Consider the following 23498-nt stretch of genomic DNA (forward strand, 5'->3'; position numbering starts at 1 on the left):
CCTTCTTTTAGTTCTCTTCGTCAGTGGTTATCTTGATAAGATTTATCTACATGTTTTACATGTAGCAACATTCCAGCAGCACCTGCATACGGGGTATATATCTCCCAATTAATACGATATTCCCGTGCTTGCATTTCCTATCATGATTTTCTTGATAGAGGGTTGCTGCTCACAAGGAAGCTATTAAACCAAGAGTTCCAAATGGTGAAGTTGAAATCATCCCTTCGTAAATTCTACGGACGCCATCACGAGTTGGTTGACCGTTATGGAATAACCGTTTCACAAATGATATCGGATATGTTCCTTACGTCGTAACTACAATCCCCTTCCCTTTCATGAATGTGACCTACCGAATTAGACTATTTACCGGATTTGTAATCACATAAGCAACACGACGGGTGCCACATGTGGAGCAGGATCTGCTTACCCTTCCGGAGCACCTGAGATCACCCCTAGTTTTTGGTGGGGTTCGTGTTGTTTATTCTTTAGTTTTCTATGTTGTGTCATGTGTACTATTGTTTTTCTGTTTGTCTTTTTCATTTTTAGCCATGGCGTTGTCAGTTTGTTTTAGATTTATGAGTTTGACTGTCCCTTTGGTATCTTTCGTCCCTCTTTTAATGATGTGAGTTTGACAGTATGTTTGGAGAGAAGTCTCTTATTAAAAACTGTATGTTGCTCTCTATGGTTAGTGTTGTTTTCTTATTTTTATTTTCCTCTTAAATGCAAATGCTGCAATATGATACCTTCTATTATTTTTATAACATTTTAAATGAGAAGTTATTCTAAATTTTATTAAATTGTGTTTTATCGTTTTTTTACTTTTTGGCAATACAATATATTTAAACGAAACAAATTTAAATATGTTTATGAAATATATTTTATTATTGCTCAAAGATCATTTAGAACATACGACGCAAGGCAGTGGATACCCTTCGTGATAAGGAGGGCAGGGTAAAGAACCACATCTCACAACAACGTCATGGAGAAAATTAGCTTTATTACTCCCACCATTGCCACCATGAATGTATTCCGGTTTCAAATCAATGCATATGTATGCCGAAGCATGGTTGTTGTTTTTTGCATAACCGGCAGCTAGGTTTCCATAATATTCTCTCTTCCAACCAGGATAGCACTTATATCTACCAGGAATCATAATTGTTTTAGAACCTGCCTGGACTTCACACACAGCACATGGAACATCCTGGTATTTAGCTTTAGGCCCAAAGAAACCCGATTGAAATTCTGTACCGTACACAAAAGCTCCACCTCCTCCAGACGTTTTTAAGAAATTTGGCTGAGAGGGAAGACAAATTGGACGCGCTGGACCTCCGGGGTCCTTATAATATCCTCCACCCATAAAACCTGTGAATTATAAAAAAAAATTTAATTGTTACATGAAACACTCCAGCTACGCCTTCCAAGATATTTTGTATTTTTCTTATGGTTGTTTTAACATGACTAGTGTCGATATACATAACAAAAGAACATTCAGTTGTCTTCTATATTTGTTCGAAGTTACTATAATTGTTGCATGTATTAGCTTGAGAGGTTCACAGAAAATGACTAGTGTGGATCTAGCCGTCGATAGCAGCCGGCGTTAATATTCATGAGGCCAGCCTTCAATAATATTCATGAGCCGTCAATAATATTCATGAGATGACTTGCGTTCGAAGAAGTGTTGTTAGAAACTATGAACGATAATTATAATTAAATAACGTTCCTATTTATATTTGATATTACTTCAAATAGGCATGTCAATGGGTGTCTTCTTCGAGGTCCGCGTTTATTGAATCAACTTTGGGTCTTCTTCAAGGTCTGTGCCTTTAAACAACATTGTAAATGTAATAAAAACAATGTAAATGCCTCCATAAATATAAAACAAAGAAATGGTCTTTTAACATTCTGTGATTAGAGAAATAATGTAAACTAAAGCAATAACAAGTTTTAAAAAAATATAATTAAATATAGAAATTAAACGGGACATTACAACAAACAAATAAGGTAAAGAACAGTTCTTATTAAAATTTTGTGATAATTAAATCAATGTAAGCTACAATAAATTTAAAAAATTGATTAAATATAGAAATTTAGGAATGACAGAGAATTGATGGTCATTTGTTCGTTGTCTACAAATATAGTCCAATCATGAAACTAAAACATACAATATTACGACAGTATTTTCTATTTAAACATATCAGAAAAATAGAAACATAGTTAATTGCAGAAATAAAAATAACAGAAAAATAACAACTGTCAATTACTATTTCAATGACATATGATTCTTCAAAATTATGGAGACCAATCTGAGTCATTATTAACAATTCATATTATTGCCTCTAAAATGACCCATAGCACTTATGCCCTAGACCCGTACGAGTCAGTCAGGAGAGAATAAGGGGGTACCCTGGTATATCACAAATTCGAAAATGAACTATTGCCGGCTGGCCAAACGAAGAGATTCTCCACGTGGGCAATGGTATCAGACGAAGAGGTACTTATTGCCTTTAAAATGGCCCATAGCACTTATACCCTAGACCCGTACGAGTTTGTCAGTAGAGGGTTCAAAGGGGGGATATGGTATCCGGTTTACAACCAATTCTTACTGAACTATTGCCGGCTGGCAAAACTAAGAGATTCTCCACATTGACCATCATACCAGAGGTAGAGGTTGGTATTGCCTCTAACATGGCCCATAGCACTTATGCCTTAGACCCGTACGAGTTAGTCAGGAGAGGATAAGGGGTAGCCTGGTATATCACAAATTCTAAAATGAACTATTGCCGGCTGGCCAAACGAAGAGATTCTCCACGTGGGCAATGGTACCAGACGAAGAGGTACTTATTGCCTTTAAAATGGTATATAACACATGTACCCTAGACCCGTACGAGTTTGTCAGTAGAGGGTTAAAAGGGGGATATGGTATCCGGTTTACAACCAATTCTTACTGAACTATTGCCGGCTGGCCAAACTAAGAGATTCTCCACATCGACCATCATACCAGAGGTAGAGGTTGGTATTGCCTCTAAAATGGTCCATAGCACTTATGCCCTAGACCCGTACGAGATAGTATGAAAAGGATAAGGGGGTACCCTGGTATATCACAAATTCGAAAATGAACTATTGCCGGCTGGCCAAACGAAGCGATTCTCCACGTGGGCAATGGTACCAGACGAAGAGGTACTTTTTGCCTTTAAAATGGCCCATAGCACTTGTACCCTAGACCCGTACGAGTTTGTCAGTAGAGGGTTAAAAGGGGGAATATTGTATCCGGTTTACAACGAATTCTTACTGAACTATTGCCGGCCGGCCAAACTAAGAGATTCTTCACATCGACCATCATACCAGAGGTAGAAGTTGGTATTGCCTCTAAAATGGCACATAGCACTTATGCCCGAGACCCGTACGAGTTAGTCAGGAGAGGATAAGTGGGTACCCTTGTATATCACAAATCCGAAAATGAACTATTGCCGGTTGGCCAAACGAAGAGATTCTCCACATGGGCAATGGTACCAGACGAAGAGGTACTTATTGCCTTTAAAATGGCCAATAGCACTTATACCCTAGACCCGTACGAGTTGGTCAGTAGAGGGTTGAAAGGGGGTATATGGTATCCCGGATACAACGAATTCGAACTGAACTATTGCCGGCTGGCCAAACTAAGAGATTCTCCACATCGACCATTACACCAGAGGTAGAAGTTGGTATTGCCTCTAAAATGGCCCATAGCACTTATGCCCTAGACCCGTACGAGTAAGTAAAAAAAGGATAAGGGGGTACCCTGGTATATCACAAATTCGAAAATGAACTATTGCCGGCTGGCCAAACGAAGAGATTCTCCACGTGGGCAATGGTACCAGACGAAGAGGTACTTTTTGCCTTTAAAATGGCCCATAGCACCTGTACCCTAGACCCGTACGAGTTTCTCAGTAGAGGGTTAAAAGGGGGGATATTGTATCCGGTTTACAACGAATTCTTACTGAACTATTGCCGGCTGGCCAAACTAAGAGATTCTTCACATCGACCATCATACCAGAGGTAGAAGTTGGTATTGCCTCTAAAATGGCACATAGAACTTATGCCCTAGACCCGTACAAGTTAGTCAGGAGAGGATAAGTGGGTACCCTGGTATATCACAAATCCGAAAATGAACTATTGCCGGCTGGCCAAACGAAGAGATTCTCCACATGAGCAATGGTACCAGACGAAGAGGTAATTATTGCCTTTAAAATGGCCCATAGCACTTATACCCTAGACCCGTACGAATTTGTCAGAAGAGTGTTCAAAGGGGGGATATGGTATCCCGGATACAACGAATTCGAACTGAACTATTGCCGGCTGGCCAAACTAAGAGATTCTCCACATCGACCATTATACCAGAGGTAGAGGTTGGTATTGCCTCTAAAATGGCCCATAACACTTGTGCCCTAGTCCCGTACGAGTTAGTCAGGAGAGGATAAGGGGGTACCCTGGTATATCACAAATTCGAAAATGAACTATTGCCGGCTGACCAAACGAAGAGCTTCTCCACATGGGCAATGAAACCAGAGGAAGAGGTACTTATTGCCTTTAAAATGGCCCATAGCACTTATACCCTAGACCCGTACGAGTTTGTCAGTAGAGGGTTGAAAGGGGGTATATGGTATCCCGGATACAACGAATTCGAACTGAACTATTGCCGGCTGGCCAATCTGAGAGATTCTCCACATCGACCATTATACCAGAGGTAGAGGATGGTATTGCCTCTAAAATGGCCCATAGCACTTATGCCCTAGACCCGTACGACTTAGTCAGAAAAGGATTAGGGGGGTACCCTGGTATATCACAAATTCTAAAATGAACTCATGCCGGCTGGCCAAACGAAGAGATTCTCCACGTGGACAATGATACCAGAGGAAGAGGTACTTATTACCTTTAAAATGGCCCATAGGGTGCAATCAACAGTTTTTTACGTGACGTCATTCTGTAACAGGGCATGTAATAGTGGACCCATCATGCAGAAGTCAGATTTCATAGTTATATAGATATCTATACATCAATGGAAAGATAATTCTATGAACTTTCTGAATAAATAAAAAAAAATCCAACATCTCTTGTTTAAACATGCAAATTTGTACAAGTTATCAGCTGGAAATTAGGCATTTTCCCCCTAAAAAACCTTAAAAACAGACCACCTTTGGACACACGGATCAGTAACCTGTGCATATATTTGAGATTTCTTATAATATGCATTTCGAAGAGCTTATCCGGCTGATTTAAGAAAATGTAGTTTCAGCCTACGTTCGCCTGCTCCGAAAGGAGCTATCTTACCTGACAAATCAAAGTGCTTTTTGCAACAGGTGAAAATCAGCTGTTTATGGAGTTGCCTCCCATATAGTAGGAAGTCACAAAAACATTTTTTTTTTTAAATCTTGACAAAAGTGGCATTTTAATTGAACTTCAATATATGTTTTTCACATTGAACATAAAAAACAATCAACTTTTTCATTTAGTGGTATATAAATAGCAGGGAATTCCATCAGTATGTAAATCTCACTGGGGAAATACCCCTAGTTTTTAGTACGAAACTGTTTATAGCACCCATAGCACTTGTACCCTAGACCCGTACGAGTTTGTCAGTAGAGGGTTAAAAGAGGTGATATGGTATCCGGTTTACAACAAATTCTTACTGAACTATTGCCGGCTGGCCAAACTAAGAGATTCTCCACATCGACCATCATACCAGAGGTAGAGGTTGGTATTGCCTCTAAAATGGCCCATAGCACTTATGCCCTAGACCCGTACGAGTTAGTCAGGAGAGGATAAGGGGGTACCCTGGTATATCACAAATTCTAAAATGAACTATTGCCGGCTGGCCAAACTAAGAGATTCTCCACATCTACCATTATACCAGAGGTAGAGGTTGGTATTGGCTCTAAAATGGCCCATAGCACTTATGCCCTAGACCCGTACGAGGTAGTAATAAAAGCATAAGGAGGGTACCCTGGTATATCACAAATTCTAAAATGAACTATTGCCGGCTGGCCAAACGAAGAGATTCTCCACGTGGACAATGATACCAGAGGAAGAGGTACTTATTACCTTTAATATGGCTTATAGCACTTGTACCCTAGACCCGTACGAGTTTGTCAGTAGAGGGTCCAAAGGGGGGATATGGTATCCGGTTTACAACGAATTCTTACTGAACTATTGCCGGCTGGCCAAACTAAGAGATTCTCCACATCGACCATCATATTAGAGGTAGAGGTTGGTATTGCCTCTAAAATGGCTCATAGCACTTATGTCCTAGACCCGTACGAGTTAGTCAGGAGAGGATAAGTGGGTACCCTGGTATATCACAAATCCGAAAACAAACTATTGCCGGCTGGCCAAACGAAGATATTCCCCACGTGGGCAATGGTACCAGACGAAGAGGTACTTATTGCCTTTAAAATGGCCCATAGCACTTATACCCTAGACCCGTACGAGTTTGTCAGTAGAGGGTTCAAAAGGGGGATATGGAATCCAAGATACAACGAGTTCGAACTGAACTATTGCCGGCTGGCCAAACTAAGAGATTCTCCACATCGACCATTATACCAGAGGTAGAGGTTGGTATTGCCTCTAAAATGGCCCATAGCACTTATGCCCTAGACCCGTACGAGTTAGTCAGAAAAGGATTAGGGGGGTACCCTGGTATATCACAAATTCTAAAATGAACTATTGCCGGCTGGCCAAACGAAGAGATTCTCCACGTGGACAATGATACCAGAGGAAGACGTACTTATTACCTTTAAAATGGCCCATAGCACTTGTACCCTAGACCGGTACGAGTTTGTCAGTAGAGGGTTAAAAGGGGGTATATGGTAACCCGGTATACAACGAATTCGAACTGAACTATTGCCGGCTGGCAAAACTAAGAGATTCTCCACATCGACCATTATACCAGAGGTTGAGGTTGGTATTGCCTCTAAAATGGCTCATAGCAATTATGCTCTAGACCCGTACGAGTTTGTTAGGAAAGGATAAGGGGGGTACCCTGGTGTATCACAAAATTCGGAAATGAACTATTGCCGGCTGGCCAAACGAAGAGATTCTCCACGTGGGCAATGATTCCAGACGAAGAAGTACTTATTGCCTTTAAAATGGCCCGCAGCACTTATACCCTAGACCGGTACGAGTTTGTCAGTAGAGGGTTAAAAGGGGGTATACGGTATCGCGGTATACAACGAATTCGAACTGAACTATTGCTGGCTGGCCAAACTAAGAGATTCTCCACATCAACCATTATACCAGAGGTAGAGGTTGGTATTGCCTCTAAAATGGCCTATAACACTTATGCCCTAGACCTGTACGAGTTTGTGAGTAGAGGGTTAAAAGGGGGGATATGGTATCCCGGTATACAACGAATTCGAACTGAACTATTGCCGGCTGGCCAAACTAAGAGATTCTCCACATCGACCATAATACCAAAGGTAGAGGTTGTTATTGCCTCTAAAATGGCCCATAGCACTTATGCCCTAAACCCGTACGAGTTAGTCAGGAAAGGATAAGGGGGGTACCCTGGTATATCACAAATTCGAATATGAACTATTGCCGGCTGTCCAAACGAAGAGATTCTCCCCGTGAGCAATGATACCAGAGAAAGAGGTACTTATTGCCTTTAAAATAGCCTATAGCACTTATACCCTAGACCCGTACGAGTTCGTCAGTAGAGGGTCCAAAGGGGGATATGGTATCCCGGTTTCCAACGAATTTGAACTGAACTATTGCCGGCTGGCCAAACTAAGAGATTTTCCACATCAACCATTATATCAGAGGTAGAGGTGGCTATTGCCTCTGAAATGACCCATAGCACTTATGTCCTAGACCCGTACGAGTTAGTCAGGAGAGGATAAGTGGGTACCCTGGTATATCACAAATCCGAAAACAAACTATTGCCGGCTGGCCAAACGAAGAGATTCCCCACGTGGGCAATGGTACCAGACGAAGAGGTACTTATTGCCTTTAAAATGGCCCATAGCACTTATACCCTAGTCCCGTACGAGTTTGTCAGTAGAGGGTTCAAAAGGGGGATATGGTATCCCGGATACAACGAATTCGAACTGAACTATTGCCTGCTGGCCAAACTAAGAGATTCTCCACATCGACCATTATACCAGAGGTAGAGGATGGTATTGCCTCTAAAATGGCCCATAGCACTTATGCCCTAGACCCGTACGAGTTAGTCAGAAAAGGATAAGGGGGGTACCCTGGTATATCACAAATTCTAAAATGAACTATTGCCGGCTGGCCAAACAAAGATATTCTCCACGTGGACAATGATACCAGAGGAAGAGGTACTTATTACCTTTAAAATGGCCCATAGCACTTGTACCCTAGACCGGTACGAGTTTGTCAGTAGAGGGTTAAAAGGGGGTATATGGTATCCCGGTATACAACGAATTCGAACTGAACTATTGCCGGCTGGCAAAACTAAGAGATTCTCCACATCGACCATTATACCAGAGGTTGAGGTTGGTATTGCCTCTAAAATGGCTCATAGCAATTATGCTCTAGACCCGTACGAGTTTGTTAGGAAAGGATAAGGGGGGTACCCTTGTGTATCACAAATTCGAAAATGAACTATTGCCGGCTGGCCAAACGAAGAGATTCTCCACGTGGGCAATGATTCCAGACGAAGAAGTACTTATTGCCTTTAAAATGGCCAGCAGCACTTATACCCTAGACCGGTACGAGTTTGTCAGTAGAGGGTTAAAAGGGGGTATACGGTATCGCGGTATACAACGAATTCGAACTGAACTATTGCCGGCTGGCCAAACTAAGAGATTCTCCACATTGACCATTATACCAGAGGTAGAGGTTGGTATTGCCTCTAAAATGGCCTATAACACTTATGCCCTAGACCTGTACGAGTTTGTCAGTAGAGGGTTAAAAGGGGGGATATGGTTTCCCGGTATACAACGAATTCGAACGGAACTATTGCCGGCTGGCCAAACTAAGAGATTCTCCACATCAACCATTATACCAAAGGTAGAGGTTGTTATTGCCTCTAAAATGGCCCATAGCACTTATGCCCTAAACCCGTACGAGTTAGTCAGGAAAGGATAAAGGGGGTACCCTGGTATATCACAAATTCGAATATGAACTATTGCCGGCTGTCCAAACGAAGAGATTCTCCCCGTGAGCAATGATACCAGAGAAAGAGGTACTTATTGCCTTTAAAATGGCCTATAGCACTTATACCCTAGACCCGTACGAGTTCGTCAGTAGAGGGTCCAAAGGGGGATATGGTATCCCGGTTTCCAACGAATTTGAACTGAACTATTGCCGGCTGGCCAAACTAAGAGATTTTCCACATCAACCATTATATCAGAGGTAGAGGTGGCTATTGCCTCTGAAATGGCCAATAGCACTAATGCTCTAGACCCGTACGAGTTTGTCAGTAGAAGGTTAAAAGGGTGGATATGGTATACCGGTATACAACGAATTCGAACTGAACTATTGCCGGCCGGCCAAACTAAGAGATTCTCCACATCAACCATTAAACCAGAGGTAGAGGTTGGTATTGCCTCTAAAGTGGCCTATAGCGTTTATACCCTAGACCCGTACGAGTTTGTCAGTAAAGGGTCCAAAGGGGGATATGGTATCCCGGTTTCCAACGAATTCGAAAATGAACTATTTCCGGCTGGTCAAACGAAGAGATTCTCCACGTGGGCAATGATACCAGAGGAAGAGGTATTAATTGTCTTTGAAATGGCCTACAGCACTTACACCCTAGACTCATACGAGTTTGTCAGTAGAGGGTCCAAAGGGGGATATGGTATCCCGGTTTCCAACGAATTCGAACTGAACTATTGCCGGCTGGCCAAACTAAGAGATTCTCCACATCGACCATTATACCAGAGGTAGAAGTTGGTATTGCCTCTAAAATGGCCCATAACACTTATGCCCTAGACCCGTACGAGTTAGTCAGGAAAGGATAAGGGTTGGGGGGTACCCTGGTATATCACAATTTCGAAAATGAACTATTGCCGGCTGGCCAAATGAAGAGATTCTCCACGTGGGCAATGATACCAGAGGAAGAGGTACTTATTGCCTTTAAAATGGCTTATAGTACTTTTACCCTAGACCCGTACGAGTTTGTCAGTAGATGGTTAAAAGGGGGGATATGGTATCCCGGTAAACAACGAATTCAAACTGAACTATTGCCGGCTGGCCAAACTCAGAAATTCTCAACATCGACCATTATAACAGAGGTAGATGTTGGTATTGCCTCTAAAATGGCCATTAGCACTTATGCCCTAGACCCGTATGAGTTTGTCAGTACAGGGTTAAAATGGTGGATATGGTATCCCGGTATACAACGAATTCAAAGTGAACTATTACCGGCTGGCCAAACGAAGAGATTCTTCACATCGACCTTTATACCAGAGGGAGAGGTTGGTTTTGCCTCTAAAATGGTTCAGAGAACTTATGCCCTAGACCAGTACGAGTTTGTCAGGAAAGGATAAGGTTGGTACCCTGGTATATCACAAATTCGAAAATGAACTATTGCCGGCTGGCCAAACAAAGAGATTCTCCAAGTGGGCAATAATACCAGAGGAAGAGGTACTTATTGCCTTTAAAATTGCCGATAGCACTTATACCATAGACCCGTACGAGTTTGTAAGTAGAGGGTTAAAAGGGGGGATATGGTATCCCGGTATACAACGAATTCGAACTGAACTATTGCCGGCTGGCGAAACTAGGAATTTTCCACATCGACCATTATACCAGAGGTAGAGGTGGGTATTGCCTCTAAAATGATTTATAGCACTTATGCCCTAGACTCGTACGAGTTAGTCAGGAAAGGATAAGGGGGGTACCCTGGTATATCACAAATTCGAAAATGAACTATTGCCGGCTGGCCAAACGAAGAGATTCTCCACGTTGGCAATAATACATGAGGAAGAGGTTCTTATTGCCTTTAAAATGGCCCATTGCATTTATACCCTAGACCCGTACGATTTTGTCAGCAAGGGGTTAAAAGGGGGAGGTAGTACATCTGTTTACAACGAAGTCGAAATAAACTATTGGCAGCTAGCAAAACTGAGAGATTCTCCACGTGGACCTTTATACTAAAGAGAGAGGTGGACCTAGTCTTTAAAATGGCATATAGCACTTATGCCCTAGACCCGTACAATTTTGTCAACAATGGGTTAAAAGAGAGGTGGTACCTCTTTTTACAACGAAGTCGAAATAAACTATTGCCGGCTGGCCAAACTAAGGGATTCTCCACGTGGGCCATTATACCAGTGGTAGAGGTGGGCATTGCCTCTAAAATGGCCCATGACACTTATGCCCTAGACCCGTACAAATTTGACAGCAGACGGTTTAAAGGGGGATATTGTATCCCGGTGTACAACGAAGTCGAAATGAAATATTGTCAGCTGACTGACTAAGATATTCTAAACGTGGACCATTTTAACAGAGATAGAGGTAGTCATTGCCTTTAAGATGGGCCATAGAACTAACCCTGATGGCGTTGTCCATTATATCAGATGTAGAGAATAATATTGCCTCGCAAATTACCCATGGTTCTTATGTCCTAGACTCGTACCTGTTGGACAGCAAAGGGAAAGTAGGACTCTTGTATATCACAAAGACCAAAATAAGAGATTCTCCTTGTGGGCTATTAAAAATATTAACGTAGGTGTTTTCTCTAAAAAAGGCCCATATATATACGTATTGGTAGGAAAAGGGTAAGGGAAGTACTCCTGTATATCAAAATATTCAAACATACTTTTACTTGCTGGCCATTTTAAAGGCAATTATTACCTTAACCCCTGTATCATGGTTCATGAGGAGAATCTTTTAGTTTGACAAGTAGTCAATAGTTCAATTCGACTTTGAGATATACATGTATAAAGGTACCTACCTTTCTCTTTGCTGACTAAGTACGGGTCTAGGGAATAAGTAATATGGGTCATTTTAGAGGCAATGCCTACTTCTTCCTCTGATATAATGACCCACGTGGAAAATTTCTTAGTTTGGCCATCCGGCAATAGTTTGTTTCGACTTCGTGATGAATCGGAGTACCACATCATGCGCGTAGCTACGTTTACGTCAAAACGCCCGGGCGTACACTTGCATATGGTAAAACAAAATATTTTCATCTAGATATTATTAAAAGAATTGGTTAACAGTACATCAACCTCCTAAGTCTTTCTTCAATTGCTTGTTATTTGGAATAAAATGACAAAATAGGTGTCATATTTATATATTTGTTCATTTTCTGTCAAAGTCTAAATCTACCGTGATTTCTATACTTGCTTTCCTTTTTTTAAAGCAATTCCTTATGTACTTAGATTCGAAATGTGTTTTGCAATTTTTTTTATTATAACTATGTAGATGTATGTTCAGTATGTGGTTGAAGTTTTAATATATCAATAACTTTGTCAAACCATCGTATGATTTTACGATAGCTGGACAAAAACTGTTTATGGTCAAAAGAGTATCCAGCGAATCATGACGAAATTACATATGATGAATTTTCCCGTAATTCATGGATTTTTAAAAGGAATTTCTTGAAGTATTTACATTCTAAGGTTAAAATTTGGTACATACAAATTATTTGTAAAACCGTGGTCAAAGTTAATGAAACTTTCTTGGAGGAAAACGCGTATAGCGCAAGAATAAATTTCAATCCTGGTATCTATGATGTCGAGTTATAATTTACATGATAAATTTATAAACCTTCATATTTTGTCATGAAACTTGTGCAGGAATTAAATGAAAATATTTCTTTTGTTTAAATCCTGTAATGGACTGATAAATTAATAACTTTTTCGCGGGGAGAAATTTCAGGCGAGAACCAGGGTTCTATTTACACACTTTAATATTGCACCTGAACAACTCAGAAAATTAATCATTTCATGTTCATTTACGATTCTAAATAAACAATGAATAGATTAAACATAAAAAAGTAACCATTTTGAATCTAAAGAATGTTGTTATTGATATGAGTTTTCAATGACCAGGAATGGTATGTCATTCTCGATTACTTTAAAACTTCCGGAGGCTTAGCACCCGCTCATCTACATTGGCCTGGATCCAATAGGGCCTAAAGGCCCTGACCGAGGTTCGGGCGTACACTTGAAAATGACCTAGCTACGCCACTGCACATCCCCCTTTTTACCCTCTACTGACAAACTCGGACAGGTCTAGGGCATAAGTACTATATGGGCCATCACACAACTACTACATCTACCTCTGGTGTCATGACCCATGTGGAAAATGTCTTGGTTAGGCCAGCTGGCAATAGTTCATGTCGACTTTGAGATATATAAAGGTACCAACCTTATCCTTTCCTGGCTAAGTCGTACGAGTCTAGGGCATTAATTATTTGGGTCATTTTAGAGGCAATGGATACCTCACCTTCTGATATAATTGCTCGTGTGGAAAATCTCTTCGTTTGGGCAACCAGTAATAGTTTATTTCGACTTAGTGTTAAACCGGGTTACTACCCTTTTAACCTACAGCTGACAAACTCGTACGGGTCTAGGCTATCGTTTAGTGGATAAATCGGGCAACTATATGGCTAACAGTAACAAATCTCTCTATTCAAACTCTAATGTCAACATGTCACACTTAGGTGACGTTACAATGAATGGCGGCAGCGAGAACGTTACGTTTGTGATTTTGCTCCCAACATGCTTGGGCCGCTCATGAATTACTTTACAATAAATGAAAGTCATCACAACTTTAATTATTAAAGTTCTAATAAAATAAGTCAAAAATTGAAAGTTTATATGTAAAATATTTAGCAGCTCACTTTTTATATTCATTTTAATGTCCATATGCTAATCACACATTATCATTTTACTTTTCACAATTTACATTTAACACATGTTAGTCCAAGTTTTTATTTTCGTCTTTGCCTCACTCTGAGCTGCTCTATTTTCAAGTTCCAAAAGTTCTACCGGATAAAGTTTGATAATTGGTTTAGATATCAAACCAGTTTTTGTTCGATTATGGCTGATCGTGTAAGTCCATCTTTGCCGTAAAATAATTTGTCAATGATCGCCAAAGTCCAATTTACTCTTGATACATAGTCCTGAATCTGAACTACATCTCCGACTTCAATGTTCTATGTGTTTCGATCTGTGTATCGGTAATATTCCCTTAGCAAATTTATGTATTCCTGCTTCCATCTTTTTATGTAGTTTTTAAGAGTTTTAATGAAAGAAACTTCGATTGTCTAGCCAGTTACTGATTCATGCGTAGTGTCTTTGGTTCCTGGTTGTAAACTACAGTCTTCAAGTCCGTTATACGGTAGCGTCCTGGTCCGTTTTCAATATAATAAATGTGACGGACTAAGGGGTTCGTCGTCCGTTTGATCCGATGAAACGTATGTTAGTGGGCGATCAATGAGTAAACTTTCTACTTCAGTAAGTATCGTGTTGAGTGTTTTATTGTCCATAAGTGCTCGTTCTTATACTTTTTAATGCAGTTTTTCGTTATTCATCTCAATCTCTCCCACCATCCGCCGAACAAAATTGTTCCATAAGAATTAAGCTTCTCGGTGCATATGATAAGTTTAATAAATGTTCAATTTCTTATGCTCCCGCATCATACAAATCATTTACAAATACTCAACGTGATGCATGAAAGAAGTCTCACAAAGCTCTATGTTGATCAAAGCTCGAAACAATATTGTCGACATAAAAGTCTTTCTTTAACATTGTTGTCCAGTCTGTGGAATTGCAGTCAAATGTTTACGTATAACAGCATTTAGGATAAACGGAGAGAAAGTAACTCCAAATTATACTGACTTGAATCTGTTTGCGGTTAGTTGACTATTTGGGTCATCCGGGTTTCTAAGTTAAAAGAATCTGGTAACATCACGATCCTCTTCATCCAACCCATATTAAGAAAGGCTTTTTTCTATATCTGACGACACGGCGTATTTGTGCATTCTAAATCGGAGAAAAATTCCGGTTAAATCATTAAAGTTTGGCCAAAGATTTATCAAACAATCATTTAAGCTTAGACTAACAGGTGAAGGTTTGCAGCTGCAGTCAAATGCAATTCTGATGGGCGTGGTTGACGACTTTTTACAGTATGATGGTGCGGTATGGAATGAACATTTGTTTTGGTTGATCGTTCATCAACTCTCGATAAATCCACGTTTTTCTTGTTCATTTATAATTTTTCCGTTTTTCTATAAAAGTGTAAGTTCACGACTAAGACGCTTAATGACATTTTCTGTTCTCCGTTGTGCAATACATCTGTTGTCTAGTAAGGTGTGGTGTTCCTCCTTACAAGGTAACTTAGCAATATATCTTTCTGTTTCCATATGGTAACCTCTACTATTTGATTCATATACATCTTGGAATTGTCTGTTTTCAGATTTGTTGTCAGTATTATTTATACTAGCAGCTTCAACTTCCCAAAATTTCTCCAATATATGCTCTTCAACTTTGTGACCTACTAATATGTTCATCATTGACGTAAGTGTGTGATCTGGATTTGCAGGTATTCAATTGATTGTGCCGGACAGAAGGTTACGGATTTCCGACTTGACGGTAGTAGGTCCTGCTCCTCATACTACTAGTATTCTATCATCGACAATTGACCAGTAATATTCGAATTAGATAGAATTCAAAAGAGAAACTTCAACCATTGGGTCATGTGAGACCGGATGGGCTAATTTCAAGCCAAACAAATACTTTAAATTTGTAATATTATGTATATAAGTTTTCATTGGTACAGCTATTTCTGGTACAATCAAAACGTTGATAGGTAATTTTCCGTTGTCTGTAAGTAAGTAAATGGTACTATTGTTTAGATGTCGAACTGTTTTGCCCTCACTTGTGTCACCAAATCCTGACAAGTTTATGGTCTCCTGTCTGGTATTTGTCAAATCAAGCTCTGTAGCTAATTTTTCTGTGCTGAAGGACATCTGTGCGCCCTTGTCAAATAATGTGTTTGTGTTAGTACATTGAATGCCCGAACTTACTTGCGCTACGGCAGTTTTTAGTCTGTGTCTGTGAGTGAAGAACTGTGCCCGTTTTCTTCGCGTTGTGTTGTGTTTTCTGAATTGTGTTAATATTTACATTAGTGTTACTCTGTTTTTCATCTTTTTCAACCTCGCCTTTGCATAAACTAGTATGGTGTCATATTTTATATTTCCTGCAACTTTGGTGTGATTTGCAATCATCTATATTGGGAGGTCAAAGACAGTTAAAACATAAACTATCCCGTTTAACAATAGAAATATGTGCTGTGTGATCAATTATCTTAGTGCAGTTAACGGGGACATGTGATTCGTTACAAAAGTACACATGATTTTACGTTTATTTGTCTGTTGATTTATTTTGTACGTACCTTTGCATTGGTGTGAAATGCTGCTGTAGCGGTATACGTTTCCGTATGATCATGCAGAGGAATTGCCTTCCTCCATAATGTTGAGTTCGTGAGATAGTATTTGTAGTAGTTCATTTAATTGCCAACTATTTGATTCATGGTGTCTTGTTAGATTTATGCGTACGTCCCCCGGTAACTTTTTCAATATGATAGGGACCAATAATGGGCCATATGTATTCTCTGTCTGACCAAGAGATTCTAAACCACGTACATATGTTTCAATTTTCTTGTAAAAAATAACGTCAGCTCTTATATGAAGGTATGTAAAATAATGCATTCTTGTACTTTTGTGTGATGTTGTGAACTTGTGGCATTTGTGTTTAGCGTTGATGTTTGTACTTAGATAAATTTTGCTATTTAACGTATTTTTGTTTCTAAATTAAATAAATACTCATCAGAGTCAACGATTTCTGTTTCGAAAGTTCATCGGAATCAACAAGTTCTGTTCCGCTCTCCCCATTTTCGTCGAATTTCTGGAATATTCTGAAAACGGCGCTTCTATGTCCTGCTAGTATCGATTTCAGCTTCAAATTCATCCTGGCCATTTGACACCAATATCGTTAAGTGGATACATCGGGCAACTATATAGCTAACAATAACAAAAGCGAATAGAATGTATGTATATCTATTCGGACTCTAATGTCAACACGTCACACTTAGGTAACATAACAATGATTAACAGCAGTGAAAAATTGATCAATTACTCCTTAACAAATTGTTTAAGTATTGGTACCCAATACGATTGTAGTACGTAAGTAAGCGTAGCACTGAGTCCAAAATGAAAAGTGAACGCTCGTGTGCGTCTGTCACTATCAGTTTGGTAAGTAAATGATTCGCAGGTAATAAATACGGAAATTTGGTATTCTCTGAAATCGTTGCGGTGTGAATCCTCCCATTGCATCTCACAAAGCCACCGTCATCTATGAAGAGTCCTAATTGTCTAATGCTAGGATATTTCCTTGTGTTTTTATCTCAGATGTTTGGTATATCGGTATATTGGTAGTTGGATATGAACCACTGAACGGAAGCAGTTACTCGAATCACTTTCCTGAAAGTTCCATATTTCGAATTGTCTATAACGTTACTGATACCATAGTGATCAGTATGAACTTCATTGTTTAGAAATTCCTCGTCTTCGTTTTCTTCTGTAATTGTCAATACCTTTAACTAATTCGGTCTTCTTTTAATGACACTATCGAAATATTGATCGACGTCAATTCCTCGTGTTAAGAGATTGGTTGGGTTGCATTCTTTTGGACAATATCTCCATTAATGTTGATTTTGTAGATTTTGTTATTTCTCGCACTCGATTCACAATAAATCGTTTAAACGGTTTCGATGATTTTAACCAGTGCAATACTATACAGCTATCCGACCAAAAAACCACATTTTACATGAAAAGCTAGTCTAGTTCCAATAACTGAGGCCATAAGTTCTAGTTGCGGTTATGTTAGGTTTTTCACTTGCGCTAATCTGCTTTTCGCAATCACTAACGTAGTTTCGGTTCCGTTGTTCAGATATGCAGTCGCAAAATACGTGTCGTTCAAGGTATTCCGAAGATTAGATGAAGCAAAGGAGAATACAAATTTCAATGAAGTAGAAGTCATTTCAACACTCGGAGAACTTACGTACGTGTCGAATCTTCGTTACCATATTAACCAAAAATTCATCTGAATCAAATAATCTTATTTACCACATCTTCCGGTTCCGTTAAGTTTAGAATTTGTTCATTCAAGTCCTAAAACAATGTTTGTTTTTGCACAAGTTTTCCGAGTGTTGAAATGACTTCTACTTCATTGAAATGTCCAAAACCCTGCAGTCCCGTCATATTGAATCAAATACTTAAGTACTAGAACGCACACTTTAAATCCAGAAACTATACCGTTTGTTTCAACGCACAACATAGCCAACCCACACAACGCACAGTCGTTTGAAAACCAGTTTGCCCAAGCTAGTCTCACAATCAACACGCAACAAAGTACATTTTCTGCAGCTATTAATCAGAGTCACGGCCTACCAAAACTTACGCTTTCAACTTTCTAAGGCACCATTTTAGAATGGCAAACCTTCTGGGACTCATATGAGTCGGTCGTACTTCTGAACCTGTCACTTACAAATATACAAAAGTGTAACTGCTTGAAAGCTCATGAGCTAGAACACGAATCACTAGGTTTAGAAATTCCTTCGCCTATCAGTTAACAAGCTTACGAAGTTTTTACGATCAAATTGAAGGTAGTCAGGGTCTAGAAACTTTGGGTCAGACACATGAAACATACGGCACACTACTTGTTCCCATTATTGTGAACAAATTACCCGTGGAAGTCAGAAAATATCTCGCGCGAGAACATAGAACAAAAACCTTGGTATTACGGGACCTCCGTAAAAGCATATAAGATGAGATCGTTATACTGGACACAGGACAATAGAGTCAACACCCGAAATTGATGAAATCTAAATCTTACAAGAATATTGAGACTAGACCTAGCGTTTTCTGTCACGAAATGCACGCACCAACTCATTGCAGTAAAATAGCCGACACAGAATCCCGTATGAACAGCTTAGTTATTCTTTAACTGCCTTGTTATACACAGACTAAACGAATGTAAATCTAAACACATGTACACATTGTGATGACAAACACCATACAAACTAATGTAATGCACTTCCAAGAAACAACATAAAACAAGGGAATGAGGTTAGCCATAGAAACAAGGGTAGTAACTCAGCGCATACGAATTTTCGCGCAAAAGGAAATCAGAGCAGCAACCCGTTAAACCCACTATCTTCGAATTCGACCAACGTTCAACTCGTGAATGACATTCATAATACGGAACATGATGCTACTATTTTTATTCTCAATCGACAGAATTGCAATCAAATGTAATTTTGTAAACTGCCGTAGCACAAGTAGGCTCAAATCAGTACTTTATCGATACGAATATTCTTTTTGACGAAGGAGCGCAAACATCTTTTTTAACGCAGAACTTAACTTAATTTACAGATAGCGGGAACAGAAATAATATATTTATCGGCATTTGAAGGTGCAGAGAAAAACGCGAGACACATAGAAAAGTCAACAATATATCTGAAAACCGTTGCAGGACACGTCTTGTCAATCAAAGGACAGATGATCGGCATGCCTCTACAGAATCACATACGTAACATTGATACACAGAACGGTTATTTGCGTGGTTTAAAGTTAGCGCACACGGTCACAAAGTACGATTCATTCGAGATATCGTTGCTGGTAGGCGCATATCACTACGGGGACATTGTTAAAGATTATATAGTACGTGGAAACGATCCGACCGCCGTGAAATCCAAGATCGGATATATGCTTTCGGTACTTACATACGGTACGAAAACAAACACGTCGAAGAATAGTATGTTTAATGTTCTAATATCACACAAAGTTGAAGAATACAATCTAGAGAGATTTTGGAATTTAGATTCAATAGGAATAAAAAGCAGGGAGGTAGACGAAGACGACAATGCATATATTAAAGTCTATCAGGACAGATCAATTGAGTTCTGAGAAACTAAATATTTCGCTAGGTCACCTTGGAAACATGATGAATTGCCTATAAATTAAGCAGTCACGAACAGAAGGACAGAAACGTCCTTCAAAGACTTACTCAAAACTCAGATATGTTAAAGAAGTACGGAAACATTATACAAGAACAGGAACGAAGAGGATTCAAAGAGAAGGTAGATGAAACAGCTGAACTTAAGAAAAATATCACTACATTCCTAATCATCCTGTACAGAAGGAATCAAGCACTATGCCTTTCAGAATTGTTTACGACTGCAGTTGTCGAGAGTCGCATAATTCACCAAGTTTAAATGACTGCCTTTTGGATACACCGCCGAAGCTAAACGACCTGAAAAAAAATTCTGATGAGATTTACAGCCAATCCTGTCGCCATAACAACGGATATTTAAAAAGCCTTTTTACATGTAGGATTAAAAAAAAGGGTGATCGAGACGCTACACGTTTCTGGTGGCTAAGTAACCCATCCGACCCAACAAGTTATTTACAGACTTAGAAGTTCAAATCCGTTCTGTTCGGAGCGACTTGTTCGCCGTTTATACCAAACGCCACGATACTTAATATTTACAACGTAATAACACTATAACAGCTACATTGATGGAAAGAGATTTGTATGTGGACAACATTCTGTTAAGTTTACAGAACGAGGGTGTGCTGACTATCAGGAAGGGAGAACAATGATGGAGGAAACTAGATCCTGGACGTCAAACAGTGTGGATATACGTAAGCTAGCTAAGACAGAAAAAGTACTATATGCGGACAAAACACAAAAGTACTTGGTATGTTATGGAATAGCTGATTCGATGATCTGATGTACCAAAAATTAATACGGCCGCTTTGTGAAAAATTGTGCAAATCCTGCTACTGGAATAAAATTTGGCATAGACCTTCCTCAGCTATTACTCTTCTATTTCAGATAAGGAGGCATTTGAAAAAAAATGTCTCACTTCCGGTAAAAATCCAAAATGGCCGACATCATACTTAAATCATCCAAATATCAGAGGCTAGTGTGTGAAAAGCGGTTTTTATCATGCTGCTATAATAATATTTGGTACAAACCTTTGTTATGTACTACTTTTGGATATATTATATAGATTAGATGTCTTTAAAAACCCTACTTTCGGTAAAATCCAACATGGCGGACATTGTACTAAAATAAGCTTATTTTTTAGGGAGGGTGATTGAAACGTGTTTTGACGTATTGCTACTATCATTAAATTGTTCAGGAACCTTTCTTTGATGCTGCTAATGGATACAATGAATAAGAGATATGTCTTTAAAATCATTACTTCCGGTTATATTCAAACTGGCGGACATAAAATATCATTATTTTATTTTGATATTCAACTTTATTTCAAAATGTAAAGAAACTGGTTTTTTTTCTGCTGGTCAGTAAACATTTGGATTTGGCTTTAAGTTATCCTCTAAACCACTTATTCTATTCTATAGATAATGATTAAATACAAAGTTAACACTTCCGGTAAATAAAACCAATTTTGCGTAAATTTCAAAGATGAGTCCTCAGTCCATATCTTCGATGTAGAGTTTTGGATAGATTGATTTAAATAAAATAAAATCACTTTAGTACTAAAACATCATTAAAATTACGGATTAATAACCGCAAATATTCACAATCGGAGAGCTGATTTTCCTCATTTTCAAAGACAGCGGTATTGTTTCTTACATCAATAATGTACAAGCTCCTGATAAGGGCAAGAGGCCTCACAAAGAGTTGTCCAAAAGGGTTCTAATGGTTCATATTTTTCCCTTCGCCATACATAAGCGTCTGGAATAATAAGCATAGAACCCAATCCCAAGCTTGTTACTCATCCACACCCGCTATGGTATATTGCACGTTTTACATGCTGAAAAAACTGGACCGAGTCGTTCAAATAGCCTCATAAGCGTCTGGACTAGTTAGCATAGGGAAAAAAACAAGCTTGTTACTCATCCAAACCCGCCATGGTATATTGCACGGTTTACATGCTGAAAAACACTAGACCGAGTCGTTCAAATAGCATCAATAACTCTTTCCACTTCCAAAAACATGTTTTCTTGCTTCATAAACCCCATCTGATAAGTTTGTTCGATCTTACTACAAAACCACGTATCGTTTCATCAATGACATTATCAAATCCATATCTGCTGATGTTGGCTGATCAATCATCATTCTAAATTATAAAGTCACATCTTCAAACGCCATCCATGTCAACAACGACGTTCCCTTTCAAGTAAACGTGCATTTGAAAGGTCATGGATAGATTATATCTAAAGCTTTTCCCACTTCCAAATGCAAGCCAAAGTTCGTCTGTCCCTTTGTCACGGAATAACGAAACAGCAATGACAGCAGCATCAGTATCGACTGTTCAAGTCATTACTCAGTTAAGTCTGTGTATCACTGCATCAGACACATGTATATTGATTCTATAGTATAAGCCTCTTCATTTTAACATGGGGCTAAACTTGAAACACCATCATGTGGTGAATAACACAGAACATCCTGAGCATTTGTTGCTACAACTTACTCTCCCTCAAAATCTATTGAGCAAGCTCCTGTGAATAAAAACTAAAAAGTTCTTTCTTAATGTCGTCATCTCTCAGAAAACTTTACCAATTTTGAGATTTGTTTTGACTCTGGATTCGTCTATGTATTCCCTTATCCCTAAATGTAGCTCTTTTTTCTTGTGGCAGCCTTCAAACTACCGGTATTGTCTATGTACGCATTCATCCACTGTTGTTTACAGTTTCAAGTTGTTTCATAACGAGTATGCTGATAGGGTATTATGCCCTTTCCTTAAATAAACATGAAACTATTATGATGAAGTCTTAAATGCATATGACAGTTGTAGCAACACATGTTCAGGATATTCTATCTTTACCACCACGTGATGTATTTCAAGTTAAACACCATATGCATATTAAAAGGCTGACACTAGAATCATGGTGCATGTGTCTGATGCAGTGAAACACGAACTTAAACAAGTCATTATTCGAACAGTCGTTTCTGATGATGCTGTCATTAATGTTTTGCTATTCCGTGACATAGGGGTAGACAAACTATGGATTGTGTTTAGGAGGAGGAAAAGCTTTGGATAAATATATATCAATGACCTTCCAAATGCACTAGCGATGAGTGATCACACACAAATATTGTGATCCATATATTTTCCGGTTGTGATACGGTTCTCTGTTTTCTTGAAAAGGGAAAAAAAGACTGCTTGGGAGACATTGCATTTGAAGATGTGACTTTAACATAAAGAATGATAATTGATCCGCCTAAATCACCGGTGTTTACTGTAAGATAGCACAAACTTATCATATGGGGTTAGCATGTTTAACAAAGCAAGAAATATCTATTTACGCAAAAGGGTAGGTTAATTGAGGCTATCAACTTAGTCTAGTCTTTTCCAGCATGCAAAACGTACAATATACAAAGACACGTGTTAAGGGGACGAGCCTGAAATTGGCTCTTATGCTACCAAGTCCAGGCGCTAATGGATGACGACGGGACAAAGAGGATCACTTTAAAAAAAAAAACTCTTTCTGAGGCCTCATCATGTTG

General features: G+C 39.2%; 1 protein-coding gene across 1 annotated transcript in view; it reads right to left on the bottom strand.

The window, feature by feature from the left end:
* Nucleotides 1–876: 876 nt before the first annotated feature.
* The window catches only part of LOC139486102 (short-chain collagen C4-like), a 28437-nt gene continuing 5815 nt past the window's right edge, over nt 877–23498 (bottom strand). Inside the window, exon 3 of the mRNA XM_071270813.1 lies at nt 877–1362. Within this exon, the coding sequence (XP_071126914.1) occupies nt 896–1362 (467 nt within the window). The 3' untranslated portion in view covers nt 877–895. The remainder of the gene's footprint in view (nt 1363–23498) is intronic.

The sequence above is a fragment of the Mytilus edulis genome, chromosome 8, assembly GCF_963676685.1.
Source record: "Mytilus edulis chromosome 8, xbMytEdul2.2, whole genome shotgun sequence".
NCBI lineage: Eukaryota > Metazoa > Mollusca > Bivalvia > Mytilida > Mytilidae > Mytilus > Mytilus edulis.